This window comes from Artibeus jamaicensis, unplaced genomic scaffold (assembly GCF_021234435.1).
Source record: "Artibeus jamaicensis isolate MK-2021 breed Jamaican fruit bat unplaced genomic scaffold, CSHL_Jam_final contig_76, whole genome shotgun sequence".
Classification (NCBI taxonomy): domain Eukaryota; kingdom Metazoa; phylum Chordata; class Mammalia; order Chiroptera; family Phyllostomidae; genus Artibeus; species Artibeus jamaicensis.
The window spans coordinates 15,327,349-15,348,902 of record NW_026521954.1 but is presented as its reverse complement, the minus strand read 5'-3'; the positions used below and the strand labels follow the sequence as shown (position 1 = coordinate 15,348,902).

Below are 21,554 nucleotides of genomic sequence, written 5' to 3'. Positions count from 1 at the left end.
CTGTAAAGCTGTCTCCTCCGGCATATCACTTCCTTTCTCTAGCCATCGACCTCGGCCTCCATCTGCAGGGAAAAGCTCATTTCCAAGCATTTAGCTGCATGAAAGATGTTTGTCTTCAGGTTCATACCTTTTTCTTAAGATAATTTTAAAAACAGATTCTTCCTTAAAAGTCGTTCTGTTTTATTTTCTATTTATGCCAAGATTTAGTTAGAATTTTAAAAAATTAGATGATTAGATTGGCTTATTGCTAATCTCCCTTCCTCCTTCTCGCTTCTCCTTCCTTCTTTCCTCTCTGCTTCTTTGTTTAATCATCAGAGAATGTAGCCTGCGTGATTTCTAATATTTGTGAACACTTCAAGGTGTTTGAAAATAGTTTTCTGTTGATGAGTAGCAATCTCTGTCCCTCCTTCATCTGTGTGGGACTCACATGTAGATATACACATACATACATACACACATACATACCTATGTGTGCGGAGTCATACATCCACATCTATCCACTAGAGAAAAAGCTTATTGAACCATGTTAATCAAATGATCTGTCTCGTTGACAGTTTCAGAGTCTCTCCCTGTGTTGATGGGGTTTTCAATCCACCTGTGCAGTCAAGGCAGCGCTTTTTCTTGTACATTTAAAACTATATTGTTAATGAACAAAAGTCCATGATTACTATAAAGTATTCGGGAGCTGTCACTTTTATTAATATGAAAATTTTACTTCGTTCCATTTAACGTGTTTTCTTTGTATTCATTTTTATGTAATAATCAATATTGCTAAATTGACTATTTTTATCAGTATTTACATGATAAAATATTTTTCCTCTTAGCCCTTACTTTTGTTTCAACAGAGCTATATAATAGATTTATGATTCTTATGAATACCCATGTTTTAAGTTTAATCTGCCATATCATTCTTAGTTATTTTTAATGCAGTAGTTCCATTTTTTCCCCCACCCTCTTACCGCTGCACCCCCATTATATCTACACCCTTTCTTCACTCCTGTTCCCATCTATCACAGTGTTTCCTAGCGCAGGTGCAGCTGGCAATGGTCTGACTGTTGCTGGTTCTGCGTGGAGGCTCTGCATTGGGCAGGACCTCAGGGTTGGCCCTGCCGCTAAATGTCTGTAGCGCCACAGTCATGGGATAAACAAAGCAAACTTGCTCGTTTCCACACCCTCCTTTGGGTGTCATAGCACTTCTGACCTTGACCCAGAACTTACTAGCTTGGGACTGTGCCCACAGTTTCTCTTCTCTCGTGGTTATCTTAATTTTTCTAACTATGAAGGAACTGGTATAAAGGACACATGGAAAATAACAAGGGGTGGGTGGAGACAGGAGGGAGGTGGGGAGAGCTGAGGGGTAGAATGGGGGTAAAGGGCAGAAAACTACTTGAACAACAATTAAAATAAGATAAATAAATAAAAACTATCTTAAATTCTATGTTAGTGACATATGTGCTTAGTTTATTTTTATTTTTTAAATTATTTTTTGTTTAAAGATTTTATTTATTTATCTTTAGAGTGGAAGAGAAGGAGAGAGGAAGAGAAACATCAATATATGGTTGCATCTCGTGCGTCCCCTGCTGGGAACTGGCTTGCAACCCAAGTATGTGCCCTGACTGGGAATTGAACTGCAGTTGTTTGGTTTGCAGGCCCACACTCAATCCACTGAGCTACACCAGCCAGAGCATATGTGCATAGTTTAAAAACTCAGATAAGTACTGTAAGAGCTATAATACCCAATTACAAAGAAAGGTTATTCACTCCACTCTACTTATTATTTTCCTCAAAGACAATGCTGTTAAGTCTTTTCACTATCTTTTTCTGGTACTTCTATGTTTCTAAATTGCATGGGTATATAGTTACTATTTGAAAATATAAATAGTTTCTAGTTGAAAATATAAAATACCGACTTCCCATATGCAAAATGAGATTATAAAAGCCTGCTTACAACCTTATACTCACAAAGTAAACTTTCTTTTTTCTCTTTTTCTACTTAACAAATAAGTTTAAAGTTTTGGTTACTTAACAAATTTTGTTTAAAATTATGATTGAGTTTTTACATCACTGTTTTATGTAAATACTGTGCACAACTGAGACATCTAACGATTTTGTTTTGCCCGAGAATTAATACTTGTTTGTTGCCTCTGGCTCCTTTCTTGGACTGCTTCACTTGTTCTTCCCCACGCTGTTTGCCAGAAATGTAAATTGCTTCTTGACGTGTTCAAACACATCAGGCACTAATCAGTGTTTCCCCCCTTGGAGATGTTCCTTCTGGAACCCACTCTTCTCTTGTGACACCATAGTGCAATGCATTTCCTTTGAAGTTTGGGGGTTTTCCTTGTCACTTTGTGGGCCCTTTTCCCTTTTAAACCATAGTACAGAGGTACAGAGGACTCCTAGATCAGGGTACCTTTGCTCACCACAACCTCAAGTTTTCACAAAGAATAGTCATGTCTAATACACTTAATGAATGTTAGTGATAGAAATAAATATTTTTGTCTGAAAGCACACCAGGTCATAACTCACAAATGGTGATTACTTGAGTTTTTAGGCACATTTCATCTTTAAAATACAGAATGTACAATGACTTACTGCATGAAATAACTTTTTCATATCTCTGTGAGGCAATGAGACAGCAAACACTATTATTCCTATTTCATGTTAAGCACACAAAACAGATTTTAGTCAGCACATACTATTTCCATATACCAGTCTTGCTACTGGAAAGACACAGATGAATGAGAACAAGTTGGCCTGTGCCAACTTGCCAGACCTCCAAGATATTTGAAAAGGTGACTCTACCATCTCCTGTTATCTGTATATAACCAAGGAGGGCATGACTGTGGTGGAGACTCAGAAAATGCTGCTAAAGAGGTGATGTGGTACTGTTGCTTCAGGGTTTTGAAGAAACCTGGCCACTTTTCTCTTGGGCAAGTTTGTCTGACTTCCAATGACAGAGTAACTCATGAATGCTTGCTTCTTGATGCACCCATAGTATTTTTACATGCTCTTAATATAACACTTCTTAATGTAGTCTAAGACTTTATTCATCTGATATTAAGTAGATTGTGAAATCCTCAAAAGAAAATGGATATGCAATAATTATATATGAAATGTCTAAATGTGGACTAAAACATTAATTCACAAAGAAAGATTTGATTTAGTCCAAGCCTCACCTAAGTTATAAATAATAGACTGTACAGAGGTTAATCTGTTGGTGTCAGTAAAAGTAGAACTGCGTGTCATATTTTGATATTCACAGTTATTGGCTGCATGATATGCGATCTTGCAAAACTAATCTTTATGAGTCATTGTTTCATTTGTTCTCACTTGTAATAATAACAGCATATCTTCCTAGGGTTACTGGGAGGGAAGGAATGAGGTGGTTGATGCAAGTTGTCCATACAGGACTGACGGTAAAGACTCAATGAATTGTGTTTACTGTAAACAATGCAATGTCTTATAAAAATAGATAAAATAACAATTTTAATTTATGTGTACAATACAAAAAATAAAAATAATATCCACCTATGCATCATTTTCTAGAACCTCTCTCTAATATTTTCTCATTATCCCTCTTCCCAGAGGTATGAATTATGCATTTATCAATTCCTTGCCTTTTGTTATGGTCTTAGCCCATGAAATGTATAGCAAAACAATTTATTATTTAATTAGACATGTTTTGGATATGGTGTAAGTGGAAAGGTACAGTGCGTATTCTTTGCAACTTGCTCCCTGCCCTGTTTTATGTTTGGGAGATTTGTCCATGTTGATCTGTATGAATGATGTTCATTCATTCTTCCTCATGTACAGTCTTTCATTATATGACTATTCCATAATTTATTTGTACTTTTCATTGACCTATTGTCCTGACAAAGGTAATTTTGGCAGTTTCCAGTGCGGGTTTTGATGTTGTTGTTGCCTCCTGGATATACATGTCTCCCGGTCTGCATTGTAGGAACAGGTGAGGTGGGGTGCACAAATCACTGGGTTTTGGTATATGTGCTTTTTCAACTTTACTAGATATTTTCACATTGCTCTCCTTTCAATGGTGTATAAACATGCCTGCCACGCAATAATCTCTCTGATGCTTCATGTTGCCCAACTTTTAAATGTGTGCCAACTGTGTGGGTGTAGAATGGTATCTTGTGTTTATTTGCTTTCCCCAGGTTTTTAATGATCTCTTACATTTTTAAAAACGTTTGCTAGCCATATGTTTCTCCTTCTGTGAAAGAACTATTCACATCTTTGGTCCATTTTTCTGTAGTGTTGTTGGTCTTTTTAATTAAAATATCTGTATATAATTGTGGATTAGTCTATTTTTTTTAGCAGGTTCCGTTTTTGCTTCATGTATTTTGAATGTCCATTATTAGGTACATAAACATTTAAAATTGCAATCCTCTTGATAATTTGACCCCTTTAATATTATGAAATACTTTTCTTATACCTGGTAATGTTCTTGCTCTAAAATCTACACTAGTATTAACAAAGCTACTCCAGACTTCTTTGATAGTGCTAGTGTGATGGTTTTTTGAACCATCACTTTTAACCTTTTATCTTTATATTTAAAGTGAGTTTTTTGTAAGTAGTACATAGCTGAGTTTAGTGTTTTTATTCCATCTGATCACCTCTTTGATTTGGGTTGTTTAGACTCATCTATATTTAGTGAGAATATTGGTATGGTTAAGTTCACATCTACCATTGTGCTATATCTATATTTAGTGAAAATATTGGTATGGTTAAGTTCACATCTACCATTGTGCTATTCGTTTTCTGCTTGATTCATCTTCCTTCTCTTTTTCCTCTTTTTCTCTGTTAGATTATTTTTATGATTCCATTGTATATTTTTCAGGCTTGGTAGCTATAATATTCTTTAGTGTTTCCCGTAGGATTTGTAGTATACATCTTTAGCTTGTTAAAGTCAGTGCTCAAACGATATTGTACCACTTTGCGTGTAATCCAAGACTATTTTTAAACCCTGTATTACTGTCCTGTGATATAATCGAAGACTTATAACAGCAACCTTGCATTTCTCCCCTCCTGGCCTTTTGCTGCTGCCGCCATCATTTCCTATGTGCACATGTTATCAGCACTGTGCTACATTATTATTCGTTTTCTTCAAACAGTAAATTATCGATTGTTATCTGAAGGCTTTATTTTGATAGAATAAAAGTCTATACAAAGTCTTACATATGTACTCATGTAGTTACCATTTCTGGTGCTCTTCTTCCCTCTGTGTAGATTCATACTTCCATCTGGTGTCTCTGCCTGAAGGACTTTTCAGAAATTTATTATGGAGTGGGCTCGCAGGTGATGAATTCTTTGAGCTTTCGTATGTCTGAAAACGTCTTTAGCCTTTATATTTGAAACATACTTTCCCTGGATTTAAAATTCTAGTTGGGCAGACTCTTTTCCTTTTATTATGTTAAAGATGTTACACCACTGTTTCCTAGCTTGCATTATTTTTTGACAATGAATCTCCTGTATTTTTTTATCTTTGTTCCCCTACATCTTTTTCCTCTGGCGGCTTGTAAGATTTTTCTCTTCCTCACTGGTTTTGAGCAATTTGACCTTCATTATGTGCTTCGGCATATTTTTCTTTGTTTTGTGCTAGGGGCTCAATGATTTTGAATTTATGGGTTTATAGTATTTATCACGTTAAAAACAATTTCAGCCATTATTTCTACAAATATTTTCCCATGTCCTTCTCTTCTTCTCCTTGGGAGAGTCTGATTACATGTTTATTAAGCCGACTGAAGGTACCTCATGGGTCACTGATCCTCGATTTATATATATTGAGTCCTTTTGTTTCATTTTTAAGAGTTTCTACTGCTGAGCTTTCAAGTGCACTATTCTTTCCTTCTGCAATGTTTATTCTACTGTTACGTCCACCTAGTACATCTTTTGTCTCAGGTATTGTAGTTGTTATCTCTTGAAGTTTAATTTAGATCTTTTATTTGTAGAAAATCTTCCGTGTCTCTGCTTACTTTCGCACCTATGTTTATGGGTGAGACTTGCTTTTTGAGGTGGGGGGAGGGCTCTTTTCTTGGTTTTGGAATCAAGGGCATTCTAGCTGCGTAAAATGAGTTGAGAAATGTTTCTATTTCCTTTTTGGACTAGTTGTAAGAGTTCTATTAAACATGTTTAATAGAACCAGTTTAGAACCAATGGGCATGGGATTTTTTTTTATGGAACATTTTAACTGCCGGTTAAATAGTTTAAAAAATCAAGTTTTTTTTTTTTTTTTTTTTTACTTTTTCTTGAGTCTATTTTCATGTTTTAATTTCCTAGAATCTGTGATTTCCATGTAACTTTTCACATTTGTTTATATAACGTTTTAAAAACAATATACTCTTTTATCAGTATATTTGCCACGGTTTCTCTGCTGTTTCCCTTTGTATTACTAATACTTTGATTTTTTTTCCTCTTATTTAAAAATTTTATTTTTGCAGCATTTTTTCCTATTTTGTTGGACCTTTCTAAAAACTATCATTTGCTTCTGACAACCCTCTCTCCTGCGTGTTCCCTTTGTTATCCCTGATCCCTGGTACTTTTCTGTCCCGTCTGTGTCACTCCTGTCCCCTCTTCCCTCTTCGCCAGGCCTCCTTTTCTTCTTCCTCCTTTTTCTTTCTTTTTTCAACGTTTAGTGACATACTTGGCTCACCGACTCTGAGGCTTGCTTCTGTTCTCATAAACACGTTAAAGCTTTCTCTGAAAGGATCTTAAACTAGATGCAACAAGGTTTTAATATTTCATTTTTGTTAATTTTTAATATTTTTCTGGTGGCCACTCTTATGCCTTCTTTAACCCTTAAGTTATTCGAGTGTACCTTTTCAGACATCTGAGCTTCAGGGTTTTTAATGCTCTTTAAATATTAAATTCTAATCTAATTTATTAGTTTGTCACATGCATTTCTCCAACCTTTTGAAACTTACGGAGTCTTTATTTATAGATCAGTTTGTACTCAACTTTCATAATGGTTTTGTCTGCTTGAAAAGAATGGAGCGTGTTCAGCTGCTGTGTTCACTATCGTGCAGTGTCATTTATATCAATTAGATCGAGCTTGTTAATATCTGCCATCCTTACTCTCTCTTTTCTCAGTTACCGAGAGAGGTCTTTTTGTATCAAGGTTATTCTAGCTACATAAAGTGAGTCAAGGAATTCTCCCTTTTTCATTTTCTGGAATAATTTATGGAATAATCAAGTTTTTTTTTTGTTCTGTTTTTTAAATGTTTGGTAAAACTCCCATTAATGAAAATCTCCCATTATAAGGTGGGTTTGTCGATGTCCCTTTTCAGTTGTGTCACATGTTTTGAAACCAGATTCTAGGTGCACACACATTGAAAACAGTGCTGTCATTCTGCGGTGACCACATTATCTTCATTCTGCTGTCCTCCTTGAAGTCCTTCACTTTCTTTGGTGGGGGGAGGGGCAGGGATATCTTTTATCCATATTTTGACTTTTAGTTGTCTATATTCTCATGCGTTAGGTGAATTGGTAAAAAGCATGTCACTGAATTTAAAAAAAATCTAGTCTGACCATGTTTCTCTTTTATCTGGGGACTTCAGTCCAGTGACTTCTATTGTTGTAAGTGGTGACTTATGCCTTGTTCTGCTATCTCAGTTTATGCCTGTATTTTTTTTGCCATGTCTGTGTTTCTTTTTTTCCTGATTTTCTGGTTCTCTTTTTGACCTACTTAGTTTTTCCCATCTGGCATAATGGTGAAGCGTGTGGGCTCTGGAAATAAAATGTCATTAGTAGCCTAATTTTGTAATTCCCAGGCATGTTGCTATACGTTTACCACACATGTATAGGTTCAAAACTCTGTGGGCTGTTTTACATATTTTTAAATATAGAAAACATAATCAATGTATAGTATATTTATTTTCTTTTTGATTACAGACTGAAGTCTATTATCTTATAGCAATTTGAGGTTTGTAGAAACACTGAGCAGAAAGCACGGAGTTACCAGACAGGCCCTTCCCCGTTAGCCCGCTGTTACCATTTCCCATGGGTGAGTGATGTGTGTTGTGACTGATGCAGGGATATTGATACGTTATTCACCTAACTTTACATTTATGGTTTTGACAAATGTATTAGAGCATGTATCCCTCCCGACAGTACCATAAGGAATAGTTTCATCGCCCTAAAAACTTGTCTTCTTCACTTACTCACTCTGGGTATATTCTTCCGAGTCTTGATTTGTTGTTGTTGTTGTTCTTTAACGTTATAATTTTGAAGGTATCTTAGTCCATTTGGGCTGCTGTGCTGAAAGACCACAGCCTGGGTGGCTTAGAAACAACATTTATTGCTCACAGCTCTACGGGTTGGAAGTTCCAGATCAGAGAGCCAGCATGGCTGGGGGAGAGCCTTGGTTCACGGACAGGCTCAGGGAGCGCAGTGGGGCCTCTTCTGGAAAAGCTGTCACGCTGTCTGTGAGGGTCATACTCTCTGGACCTAATGCCTCCCGGAGACCTACCTCCTAATCCTATTGCACCGGGCATTAGGACTTCAACACCCAAAGTTTAGGGGGTGCTAACCTACAGACCATAGCAGAGGGTCATCTGTCCTCTGATTTGTTCATTTTCACTGCAGACGAGTGTTTCCTCCCATTGGTACACCTCAAATTACAACCTGTCCTGCTTTGACTAGGATATACATTGTTTCCAGGGTTTTGCTGGTACAGGCTTTCCTGCCTCATGTCATCTCTTTGTGAACGTATGTGGGTGTGTGTGCCGGGTATGCACCTTGTAGTAAAATTAGGGGGTCGTGAAAATTTAAAAATTAATCCTTTATACCTCAAAATGGTTTATAGCTACCTCTTTAAACAAAATTTCTATATGAACAGATATTCCAAATTAATATAATTTTTACTTTTTGTTCCCCTAATGTGCAACATTCTTTTACTTCTGAGCTTAATCATAAACCTAACTATTTTCTTTCTGTTCTCCCAATCCCCACCTCAAAGCAATTCACCTTGATGATTCAACTTGGCCTTTACATTTCATTCTAGAAGTCACTTCTGTAAGAGACTTTGGACTGGAGCTCACATCTGGATACACACCCCTTCCTGGTTATCTTGCAAAGGCCTTTGGGTTGGTTGTTTCCACCATTGCCCATAGCTAAATTCCCTAAAGACAGGAAGCACATCAGAGTCCCCATCCCCCTCTGCCCACCACTGGTGTCCCCTCTGCTCAGCATAGTGCCTGACACATCACCTTGTGTGAATGACTGAATGTAGGGCACCAATACTATGTCAGCAATGGTGGGAACCTACACCTTACCCACCAGTAAAGAACCTGGTCATCACAGGCTCTATTGTTACATAACAGGAGAATAGACTTCAAGTGTACAAGGCCAACGATCAGAGCTTGGGACTCAGCCATGCACCTGGAGGACAAGGCATGTCAGTCACGGCCAGGAGAAATGTCCACAAGGCGATGTTTTCTACTCAGACACTATAAGCTAGAGTGCGCCTCTGTTGACCAGCCGAGAGAGAGAGATCTTCAGATAATGAACCATGAAATCCTGCTCTGCGGCAGCACCGTGCAATAATTTTTCATTTGCCACCAGTCAGCTTCAGGGATCAAGGGCAGCGAAACACATAACCCATTCACGCATGTTATTTTAAAGGCATATTTTAAAGTTATAAATATGGTACATTGAGCTAATGAGGTATTTTCTTTGGGCGACAAGTATTTACATTCCACATGGGCCTCTCGATGTCAAGAGTGTAACTGCTTGGTTTTCCTTGTTTTCTCAGGAGGCTGGGATGCAGATGGGAAAGGCCCCAGTGCCTGGGACACATTCAGCCATCAGGGAGGAGAGAGAGTTTTCAAGAACCAGACTGGCGATGTGGCTTGTGGCAGCTACACTCTGTGGGAGGAAGATTTGAAATGTATCAAACAGCTTGGACTGACTCATTACCGCTTCTCTCTTTCCTGGTCACGTCTGTTACCTGATGGGACGACAGGTTTCATCAACCAGAAAGGCAAGTGTTTCTTAAAAATAGAAGGTTGCAGCTTTAATTCAAGGTTATTGCAGCAGCCTGGCATAATTAATCCAGTATGCTATTCTGCAGGGTAGCTTTGAAAGTGCCTGTGTTTTGGAGTGATTCTGGGATACACTGTTTGAAATGGGCTTGCATTAGCTCTCTCGGTGATACTCTTTTTTCCCTTAACTGCAGATCTCTGTTGGGAGGGAGGAAATACAGTGGTAGGAAGAGGGTTGGAATAAATGTTTTATGTATGGTATTGTTTGAGTGTTACCCCGAAGGTGAATTTTCAAAAGTTGTGTGTGAATTATGCTCAGTTGTGTTACCCTGGGATGAGATGTGAAAAGCCCCGGAGAACTGGAGGTGAGTCCAAGCATCTCAATAGGAGCTGAATTAATGGTGCTAAGTGACTAGCACCAGGGAATCTGGAGTCCACTGACTTGGGGTTCAGTGACGGCTGCACCACTTCTTGTCTAGGTAAGCATCTCTCGGTGCCTCAGTTTCCCTACACGTACAAAGGGATACTATAACAGTCCCTATTTTAGAGAGTTGTTGGAGGATTAAATAAAATAATCTTTTTGGTCTTTACATTTGCTGGTATATCATAAAATTATTCAATAAGTGTTAGCCATTATTTGTATTATGCCTTGTGATTCCAAAGATGACACCCAGTTTGAAAGATTGTTATTGATGAGGCATTTCACATACACTTTCTAAAATGTAGAATTACCACATTTTACAGAGGTGTGTGTCCAAATCCACATATTTTGTAAAGGGCGGGTCCGGAATTAAATCTAAGGTCTGGCTGCCTCTTCCACACAATGAGGCTGGCCAGTGATGAGCTGAGGCAGACCAAGTTTGGCCTGCTACCTATTCTTGTCGGCAAAGTCATGTGGCAAGAGAACCCTGCCCGGTCATTGCATGTTGTCTGTGGCTGTTTTCCCACTACAGTGACAAAATTGACTAGCTGGGGCTGATACCTATAGGCTAAAGAACCTAAAATATTTATGAGCTGGTTCTTTACAGGGAAGTTTTGTGACCCCTGTGCTACAACATAATTGCTTCTTAATAAAGTACCTTTATGGCTATTTTGTCTTGGCAAAGATCTTACGCTATTCCCAGGGGTGGGACTAGTTGAGACAAGGGAGGTGCCTGAGTCCCTCATTCACTCTCAGGGGCTCAGAAGTTCGAGACGGGCCCTTGCAGGAACCCCGGGAAAGGCACCTGCTTGCCTTAGCACATACCCAGCCCAGCGAGCCTTCATGAATACTAAGGCCTTCTGAGTAAGTGACCTGACTTCCTACATATTAAGAACAATGTAAGATGACCAGACCTAGATAGACACATGCACTGGCAATGCTCATTGAACATCAGGTGGGATCTCTGCCTTGCGATGTGGAACCATGACTCCCAGATTCATCCTTGGCCTGCACCTGATGGGAACAACACAAGATGAGCAGGTCCATTGCTTGATTCTGAAGACCTTAGCCCCATTACTAACTGCTGCTGGTCGAATGTCTACTTTTTTGACATCATTGGCCAGTTTTATTGATCGTGAACAGAAGTTAATGTGCTGTTCAGTTTTAAAATGAACTCATATTTGTCTACCGTCCTGGCCCATCATCAGCACCCTCTCTCCCCTCTCGTACTACCATACCCCCAAGGACTGGAAACTAAGAGAATCTTTTCTTTGCTTTCTCCATCTATTTGGTTGCCAAGTATGATCCATTCTGCTTATGTCTCTTTAACTTCTCCACGCCTAGCCATCTTCTCTGCCCCTGCCCTAGTTTAGGTGTTTACCCTTCTCATCAAGGACTTTTCGATATACCCTTGATAAGTCTACTTGCAGTCAAACCTTGGATCTCAAATGTCTCCCATCTCGAACAATTCAGTTCTTGAATTGCGCATGGAAAAAAAAAGTCTGGGTTGTTGAACAAAATTCCAGCTCTTGAGCTGACAACCCTTTCCTACTGATGCAGTGGAATCTCAGTTCTCAAACTTAATTTGTTCAATTTGCAATTGAAGAGATAAAAAAGAGGGAAGGGAGGGTATTCCTACTTCACCGATCAAGGAAATGCTTGGGAAATGGGGAGAAATGCTAAGTTTTATTGAGAAATATCACCCTGACACAGAAGTAGCAAACCGTGCAATAAACTTGTTCAGTGACAATGCAGTGTTTCACTCCAGGCGAGTGTGAAAACGCAGGCAAAAAACAAACATCACTGGATAGGTTTCTAGTGAGACAGAGGCCCAGTGAGCCTGAAGCAAGTTCTCATGGGGCAGAGAGAAAGACAAGGGGAAGCCCTGGAGAACAAAGCTACCTGACATTTTAAAGGAAGGGGCTCCCCTGCCAAGCGATAGCACCTCTCCATCCTTCTATCCCCCCCTCCATACTCGGTCATCCATAGCGCTCAGCATTAAAGGTTCGTTTTAGTGTGTACATCAACTTTCATTTTTAATTGTACGTTTTATTTTTGTTCTGTTAAATTTTCATTTACATTTCATGTCCTTTTTCTTTTTAAAGTGTTTATTCACAGACTAAACAGTACATCGGACATGCACTGTATATAAGAAAGGGTAAAACAGGGCATCATTTGGGGGGGTCTGGAACAGATCAATTCAGTCCACATCATTTCTAATGGGAAAAATTGATTTGTTTTTTCCAACAAATCGCTTCTCAAGCAGCCTTCCGGAATGAATTAAGTTTGAGAACTGAGGGTGCACTGTACTTTTGTTCTCTTTCTTAGTCTTTTAATTCTGTATACAAAATGCTACCATAGTAATTTTCCTGAAGCTTGGCCCAAGTCATCTGGCTTACATCATTTATGTAATTGCTACTAAAAACAAAGCAATCTGAAAAAAACGTTGAGTCACCCCAAGCCTCAGAGTACAGTCTATGCTCCTTTTATATACTAGAATATTACGTGAAGGTGTAACTCACTCTAACTCCTTCAAGCTGACATCCCACCATGCGTATGACCCACGCAATTCCCTGAGCACACAGCCCACCACCCATTCAACACACTATGTGAGTTTCCACCTCTGTCGGAATGTTCTCACTCTTCTCTTTTTGCTGGGAACGGCCTTTCCTGAACTCCCAAACTATATCCCCTGAATGTCTACCCTCCTGTTAAAACCTAGCACAAGTGTTTCCTCTTCTAAAAAAATCTTCCTCTAAAGACAGAAGAGATCTTGTTTTCTATTTTCATTGCATCTTGTAGAACTCTTAGGGTATTTCTCACATTCTTCCCCCGCAGTGTTATTGTATTCCCTGATAGACGGAACATATGAGTTGAATTCAATTCAACAAGCATGTGTTGCGTCTGTCTGTCAAGTGTGCTGTGTCCTCACACCATAGATGTAAGACAGTCTCTCCAATTGCTTATGGTATCATGGGAGGTAATTCTGCCTTGTTCACCCCCGTGATCCAGTCCAGTGCCTTGCAGGCAGGAATTCAGGAAACACTTACTGCATGTAATTCAATTAGGTCAATGGCAATCATAACATTCAGTCTAGGAATGGTTGCCTTTTATTGAGTGTGTACCATGAGCAACTCACAGTGCTCATATTGTACTTGTTTTTGTAGCTTTAATTCCCCCAATAGCCCATGAGCGAGGGGGATTTCTAATCAGAGGGCATCCCTGGGTATAGGTCTGAGCCTAAATTTGCTAAGGTGACAGGTTTTGGTGGGGCTGATCCAGCCCACATCTGTCTGATGTTAAAAACCTGGAATCTACTAGTCCAGACCCATCTCTAACTTGACCAAATGACTTGTATTCTTTGTGCGACAGTTTTCCTGTTGGTAAAATGAAGCGGAAAACACTCCATCGCTACAACTCAGTCCGCTGTTCTAGCCTATGATTCCAAGAGTTTGACTTTTCACTGAACAGAAAAATTACAAACAGAATAAAAACATAACCCACCAGTTCGTAACATAAGTCCATAATTCCTTATCTGAAATTCTAAAACCCCCCCAAAAAGCCTCCAAATACTGAATCCTTTTTAGCAAGTTGAGTTTTAAAACTAATTTGGCAGCAAACACTGACCTAAATTGATGTGAAAGATTTTTATCACCTCAGTTTATTCTGCTCAATGATGTTTACCGTATATTTTAATGCAGAAATAGTAAGAGATATTGACTCAGATATCACCAGGGGTGTTAGAGTTAATATATGATGTTTCCTTTCTAAAATCCAAACATTTTGAACACATTGGCCACCCAGATTTTCACATAAAGGACTGGGGACCTGTACCAGTGTCAACAGATCAAGCTATTTAAAATTCACTGAAGGTGTCCAGAAGTTCACAGGACACACTGCCACTTGGCAGTCCAAGGGCAGGAAGCCAAAGAGCTATAGGGGGTGTTGGTGGGTGGAGTGGAGTCCCAGAGGCCCCTGAACAATGTGGGGAAACCCTGGGTGCAGATCTCACGTGGGGGTCATGTGCCCCTGGTCCTGAGCTTTTTCTGTTTGCCCAGCTTTTGTAAAACCATTGCTGATGAATAGCTCAGACTTTTCCATGAACACGAGGGCATTGGAGGTCCTTCCAGGAGGCTGACTCTCAATAAGCAGCTGCTCACGCTTGTGCAGTGATCTGTTGAAGCCATTGGAACTGTTTTAACTCAGAAAGGCCATCGTTTGGGTTTTTTTTTTTTCCTGTTTAAATATTTCCTCAAAGAGCACATAAAAAATTGGTAATCCCTTGTCACCGTTCCTTCCAAGGAACCCCTGTTGTGTGTGTGTTTGACTTTCTGTGTTAAAGCTTGATTGGAAAAGATATTTGGAAACTTATAAAATCCTATGTTCCTAAATTGAAAAAGTATTTTACAAAATAGAATTGTTACACAGTCTTTCTCTTTCAAATGTCAAGTTTTCAAGGTTTAACAAGAAGAGGTTGAGCTGGCAACTGAAATCACATATTTTTCTATTCTCAAGTGCTCAAATACCTTTTTGTATCTGCCACACATTCAAGTTTCAGGTGATGAGTAGGAGACCCAGGCATTGGAAATAAAAAGGAATGCTTGTGTAGAATTTCTTGTTCACTTTGAGATTTAAAATATGAGCACACTCAGTAGGAATGTTAACTAAATAAATGAACAACAGAAATCTTAGTGATCTCTTACTCTGTGTTGGGCAGTGTAGCAGCCCCCCTCCCAAAATTTGTCCACTTTCTAATAGTTAGAAACTGTGAATATGTTATCTTACCTGGTAAAAGGGACTATATAGACATGACTAAGTAAGAACTTTATGATGGGAAGATCATCCTGGATTCCCTGGGTAGTTCCAATGTAATCACGTGAATCCTCACAAGAGGATGAAGTAAAGAGAGAGAGAAGATACCAGGACCGAAGCGGAGCTCAGAGAAGAGAGATGTTACAGTCCTGGCTTTGCAGATGGGGGAAGGGGCCTCTACAGGCTGGAGAAGGCAAGTGCGTGAATTCTCTTCTAAAGCCTCCAGAAGGGACACGGCCCTGCTGGCAACTTGCTTTTAGCTCTGTGAGAACCAGTTTGGATATCCAACGTGCAGGAATGTAAGATAATGCATTCACGTTGTTTTAGATACTGAGTTTGTGCTGATCTGTTACAGCAGCGGCAGGAAACGAATGCATCAGGAGGCCAGGGGGACCTAGAGCAGTGAAAGAAATGGGTGGTGTGCATCCAGAGAGGGGTGGACTTAGAGAGTTAGATATATGTCTGACGCATGGCAGTCTCTCTATCACAATTAATTCTACACTTGTACATTTATAGTTTGCCTAGGAGGATTCCGGTTCAGTTATTTTCTATATCAAGACATCATTTTTGCAAGTTCCAGCCACATTGTTTTCTCAGTAAATTTTCCCAATTTCTTTGTTCTACACAATCCTGCTGTACTCCGGCCACACCTGACTGTAGGAGAGAAAGACTTCTTTGGGACTTTTCATTTGTGTAACTCCATTGAAAAAGAGCATTTTGCTCTGTTGCTTTCTTTTCTCAGGGATGTTTGGAATTAAGGAGCCAAGAGGCTGAGTTGATCAGTGGTTGGCCTTGGCAGATGGAGTGGCCATTTTGAGACCAGGGCAAATCTGAGGCATTGAGAAAACTGGTTCTGTGAGAAAGGCATGCAGTAGGTGTATGGAAAAGCTGGGGTGGGAGAGACCAGAATTTCCTGAGACAAAGGTTTTCTCAGCTTCTAGCTTCAAGTCCCTTGAGTTCCACTTATAATCATTCTCTGTTACTGGGCATATGATTTCTCTAGATCATTTCAAAGAATGCTCACCGCATCCCATACCAACCAGATACCGGTCCCTACTCCACCTTTATATTTGGTTTAAAGTGATTTTTTAAATATCCAAAAGACCTTTAACTCAAAAAACTTCATATTTTCAAAGATTAAATAAAAAGAAATAGTTTTAATGGAAACAAAGAACCTGGTAGTAACAATGTAAGAAGGCTACAGAAGTTTCGGTACTTAAAATTATCAATCCTCTACTAATATCCAGATGCAGAACAAGGTCTAAGTGACAGTTGAAGTTTCAAGATCCCTAGATTGGTAACAGATGGTCATTTGAAAACACACATTTATGCAGAGAATTGTTCCACTCTGGGAAAGCTGAAGAACCCTCTGATGACTTTTCCTCTTTGATACTTCCTACACTCACGAGGTGGCACTATTAATATTCCTCTTTTACAAATGAAGAAACTCGGATGTAGAGAGGCCATGTGTTTTATCCATGATCTTTTGACTGAACTGTATGACTCTGGAGCTCTGCTCTTAGAAACCTTACTCCACTGCATCATGGGAAAGTTTCATTACAACACCAAATAAACTGTGCAACCCAGGAATAAAATGCTTCATCCTAAGATGTTAAATACTAACTGTGCAATGCTTTGTTGCTCTGACACTCCAGTAAGTGAGAAAAAATTTACTTAATTTTTTTTATCTTCAACTCAACTGAAGGTTACCATGTTGTTTGAATTACAATGATTGCCATCATTAATGGTTGTGCCATATCTAATGATGCCTACTGAAGATAAATCATTGGTTCCTCCAAAAAAGAAACAGGAAAAGAACCTGATGTTATGAGTCAGCTCTAAAGTGTGTGGTTACTGGGGCTGACAGAGGACAGCTACAACAGTCTGATTCTGAAGCATTAGTGACAACACTCCATTAGAAATGGAGTGTTGTCAAAACACCCAGGCTTTGCAGTAAGACAACTTGAGTTCAGTGTTGGTGCTTTAAGTCTAGTTCTAATTCTCTCTGAATCCCAGCTTTCTCTTACGTTGATTGAGGATAAAAATACCCACCTCTTGGGCTTAAGTATGAATGTAATAAATAAAAGCTGATATTTTAATATGCAAAGCCAGTGGAAGGAATTGACTATATGAACCATAACATGTACCAGTTCCAAAATGACTCCATTAAACCATCTTTGCATATCCCATTTTACAAATGAGGACCTGGGGGGTTACAGAGGTCCAGAGATGGGGTGGTGGGGTGCTTTTCCACTGAGAGAGGAAAGAAAAGTTTCATACATTTTGGTGAGTGCACTAGTTTTCTACTGATGCTGGAACAGATTGCTACAAGCTTGACTCTACAACACAAATGTATTACCTTAGAGCCCTGTCAGTCAGAAGTCTGACACAGGTCTGGCCAAGGTGACTACAGGGCTATATTTTTTTCTGAAGGATCTAGGGGAGAGCCTGTTTCTCTGCCCATTCAGGTTGTTAGGAGGATTCAGTTTCTTGTGGTCACAGGACTGAAGTCTTCATTTCCTTGATGGCTGTCAGCCGAGGGACATTTTCAGAACTAGAGGCCACCTACATTTCATGGCTCCCACCCTCCATCTTCCAAGTTGGCAATAAAGGGTTGAGCCTTTCCCAACCTGCCATCCCCTCTGTGTATTCTGCAGTTACATCTTTCTGATCCACTCTTCTGCCATCCATTTCTACTTCTAATGATTCATGTGGTTAGATGCAGGCCAACTGAACAAACTAGAGAGAAATCATCCCATCTCAAGATCCTCAACCTTACTCATTTGCAAAGTCCCTTTTGCTGTGTAAAGCAACCTATCCTCACGTTCCATGGGTTGAGGCATGGGCATCTTTAGGGGTGGAGGGCTTATTCTGTTTACCAAGTGAGTAATGCCATTTAAATGGGATGCCACTTTCCAAGTGTAGAGTTGTTATACATGATTCACACTATGTTCTAGTTGGCAAGATACGTGCACTGTTGTTAAAAATACCACTTTTACAGACAGACAACACATGACCTCCATAATTTGGCTTCTGTTTACCCTGCTTACCTCTCACCATTCTGATTCCTCCTCGCTGAGCTATATTCTCTCCTTATACCAAACTGTTAGTTCCCAGGAAAATCCATAGTATTTTAGGGGAATAAAAATGCAAATGGACAGTACCTCAGCCATGTATGACGATAAAACTCTGACCCACCTAAGAAGCCCAGGAAGGTGAACTAGAGCCTCTGCAGCGGTCACCCCAGATAGTCAGAACTTGCTACGCAACTGCCAGCCTTCTCTGTTTGCAGGCTCCCCTGTCCCCAGCATTCAACTCAGGACCAACCAGAGAAAGCCACATATGCCCCCCAAACTGAGACACCCCACTTCTGCTCTGTGCCAACAACCTCTAATCAGCATGCACGTGAAGGTCCCCTCTTCCCCTCTTCCCTGACAGCCTTTGAGTATCTGCCCAGTGATTATGGCTGATTCCCTTACTCTAGCAAGCTCTGTTCACATTTGGGTGTATTGTTTTTCTTTTTACTTCCATACCTTCTTTGGTCTTCTGACATTTGCTTTCCCTTTTTCTCTTCCTGGATTACTCTTTCTCTTTGCCTTGTGTGGGTACTTTGAATTCATCTTTTGAGTATCAGCTTAGATGTAATGAATGACAACAGTAACAGTAATAATTATTCTGAGAATGATAGCTAACTTCTACTAAGCCCTTATCTTATGCCAAAAACTCTGCTGAGCAGGTTCAATTTTTTAACTCATTAAACTCTCATAATAATTGTTAAAGTGGGTTTCTATTATTGTTTACATTTTATAGAAAGGGAAAGATAATTCAGAAAGATAAGGTCACTTGCCCAAGGCCACTGAGAGAGTATTGAAGAGTTGGCATTGAATTGATGTAGCTTGGCATTCATTGTTCACTTTTGAAATGGTCATGATACATTGCTTTCAGAATAAATTTCAAATGCCCTCAATTTGGGATGGGTATTCTCTATCATAGACTTAAATTGCATTCTGTACTTCATCTTTACTAATAATACTCTATTGTAATGATTTGTGGATTTATTGAGTCCCTACTAAATTTTAAGCTCCCTGAAGATGAGAATAGTGTTTATTTTAAATATGTTTGGGAATCCAGCATACAGTAGCTTCTCTATAAATGTGCATGTAAGAAATGAATAAATGAATGATGGACTAAAGGGGACACATATAAAGTTTGGATTGTCAGGTTTTTTTTTTTTTTAAATTGGAGGATAGTAAGTTTAAAAAAAAAGGGAAAGGAATCCTATTTCTATGCAAACTTGGAATGAAACACAATGCCAAAATGAAATTATACTGGTTATCCAGCTGAGAGCCAGAGCCAGGGGTGGTCTGTATTCCCAAGGACAAGGTCAAGCTTAGAGCAGACTCCCCAACCTGATGTTCCTTAGTGTCCTAGCTGCCCTGTGTCCCACATTCTGGGAAACGTGCTGAGCTCTTGTTGTTGCTCAGTGTGTCTTTTTCCCTAGACTTTTGAGACTCATGGCTCTGGAGAAGCACTAAGGCAGTTAGTTACCTGGTTCCTTTCTTCTACCTTATATTCAATACCATTGAGGTTTGTTCATTCACTTAACAGGTGTTTATTGAGTATCTACTAAATTTCTGGTACTGTGCCAGGATTTGGAAAATCCTGAAGTAAAATAAATAGACAAAGATTTCACTATTATGGGGTGTATTCTAGTGCAGTTAACAGGCAAATGCTGCATACAGACAAATCAATAAGTTGACCTCAGTGTGTAGCAATAACACAAAGTTATGAGATAGCAGTGTGCCCAGATGTATCCCATTCTCCCATGAACACATCACCCCACCACTCTCCCACCCCCCAAATCAGCCAGTCTTCCTTGGGATTTTTTAATATTTCCTCTCAGTCTTTGATTACATGTAGGAAGTAATAAACCTCATTTTGAATGAACTTTATTTAGGAAATTATTCCCAGTCTCCTTCCTCTTAAAAGTTATTGTTAATGTACTAAAAGTAACTTTTCTTCTTGTATATCTTCATTTTCTTTTTCCTAGGAATTGACTATTACAACAAGATCATCGATGATTTGTTAGCAAATCAGGTTACACCCCTTGTGACACTATTCCACTTCGATTTGCCTCAGGCCTTAGAAAACCAAGGAGGCTGGCTGGCAGAGGCAACCATTGAATCCTTTGATAAATATGCCCGCTTTTGCTTCAGTACATTTGGAGATCGAGTAAAGCTGTGGATCACCATCAATGAGCCTAATGTATTTGCCCTGAGGGCGTACGATTTTGGCACGTTTCCTCCTGGTGTACCTCACCCAGGAACCGGAGGCTACCAGGCAGCTCACAATTTGATTAAAGCCCACGCGAGAGCCTGGCACAGCTATGATTCCTTATTCCGAAAAGAGCAGAAGGGTATGGTGTCCCTCACCATTTTTTCTGCCTGGATGGAACCAGCTGACCCCAACTCAGTGTCTGATCAAGAAGCTGCTAAAAGAGCCTTGGCATTCCACTTGGATTTCTTTGCTAAACCCATATTTATCGATGGTGATTATCCGGAAGTTGTCAAGTCCCAGGTTGCCTCCATGAGCCAAAAGCAGGGCTACCCGTCGTCAAGGCTTCCACAATTTACAGAAGAAGAGAAGAGGATGATCAAAGGCACAGCTGATTTCTTTGCTATGCACTATTATTCCACTCGCCTAGTCAAGTACCAGGAGAATGATAAAGGAGAACTGGGTGTACTTCGGGATGCAGAGATCGAATATTTTACAGACCCGTCTTGGATAAGCTTGGACTGGGTCTATGTGGTACCATGGGGAATTCGTAAACTATTGAAATACATTAAGGTAAGTGCACATTTGTGTCTATGTACACCCACATACGTGAGGATGGGAAGATAGGCCTATGTATATGTGTATATAAACCTGAAAAAAAGAGTGATTTTAGGCAATAGCATATGCATTTGTTGGCCTGGGAAGAAAAAAATAAGATATAAATTGGTGAGGAGTAACTAGCTGATAAAAGGCTTTGGAAACCATGGTCAAAGTTAGGACTCACTATTAAATTATACTTAAAAAAAATAAAAGTCAGCCATGGCCATAGGAAAAAGCTTGGGGATATTTTTCAGGCTGGTGTCAGGACTGTGATTATTAAAAGGTGAATTAAGGTTGAAATAGCTGGGTCCTTTTGAAGTCCGTGTTATGCTGGGTGGTGTGTGCAGGTAGCTGAAATTAAAACTTCAAGTTAGCAGTTTTCAGGACCCCTTCTGCGGAGAGGATAAAGAGTGTAGCTGCTAGGGGCACAAAAGGGTTAAGGAGCAGTGACAATC

At 39.6% G+C, this 21,554-nt stretch overlaps 1 protein-coding gene across 1 annotated transcript in view; it reads left to right on the top strand.

The window, feature by feature from the left end:
- LOC119045894 (cytosolic beta-glucosidase) overlaps positions 1 to 21,554 on the top strand; it is a 101,198-nt gene that overhangs the window by 19,091 nt on the left and 60,553 nt on the right. The window contains exons 2-3 of the mRNA XM_037140735.2: positions 9,764 to 9,991; positions 20,276 to 21,072. Of these exons, the coding sequence (XP_036996630.2) occupies positions 9,764 to 9,991; positions 20,276 to 21,072 (1,025 nt within the window). The remainder of the gene's footprint in view (positions 1 to 9,763; positions 9,992 to 20,275; positions 21,073 to 21,554) is intronic.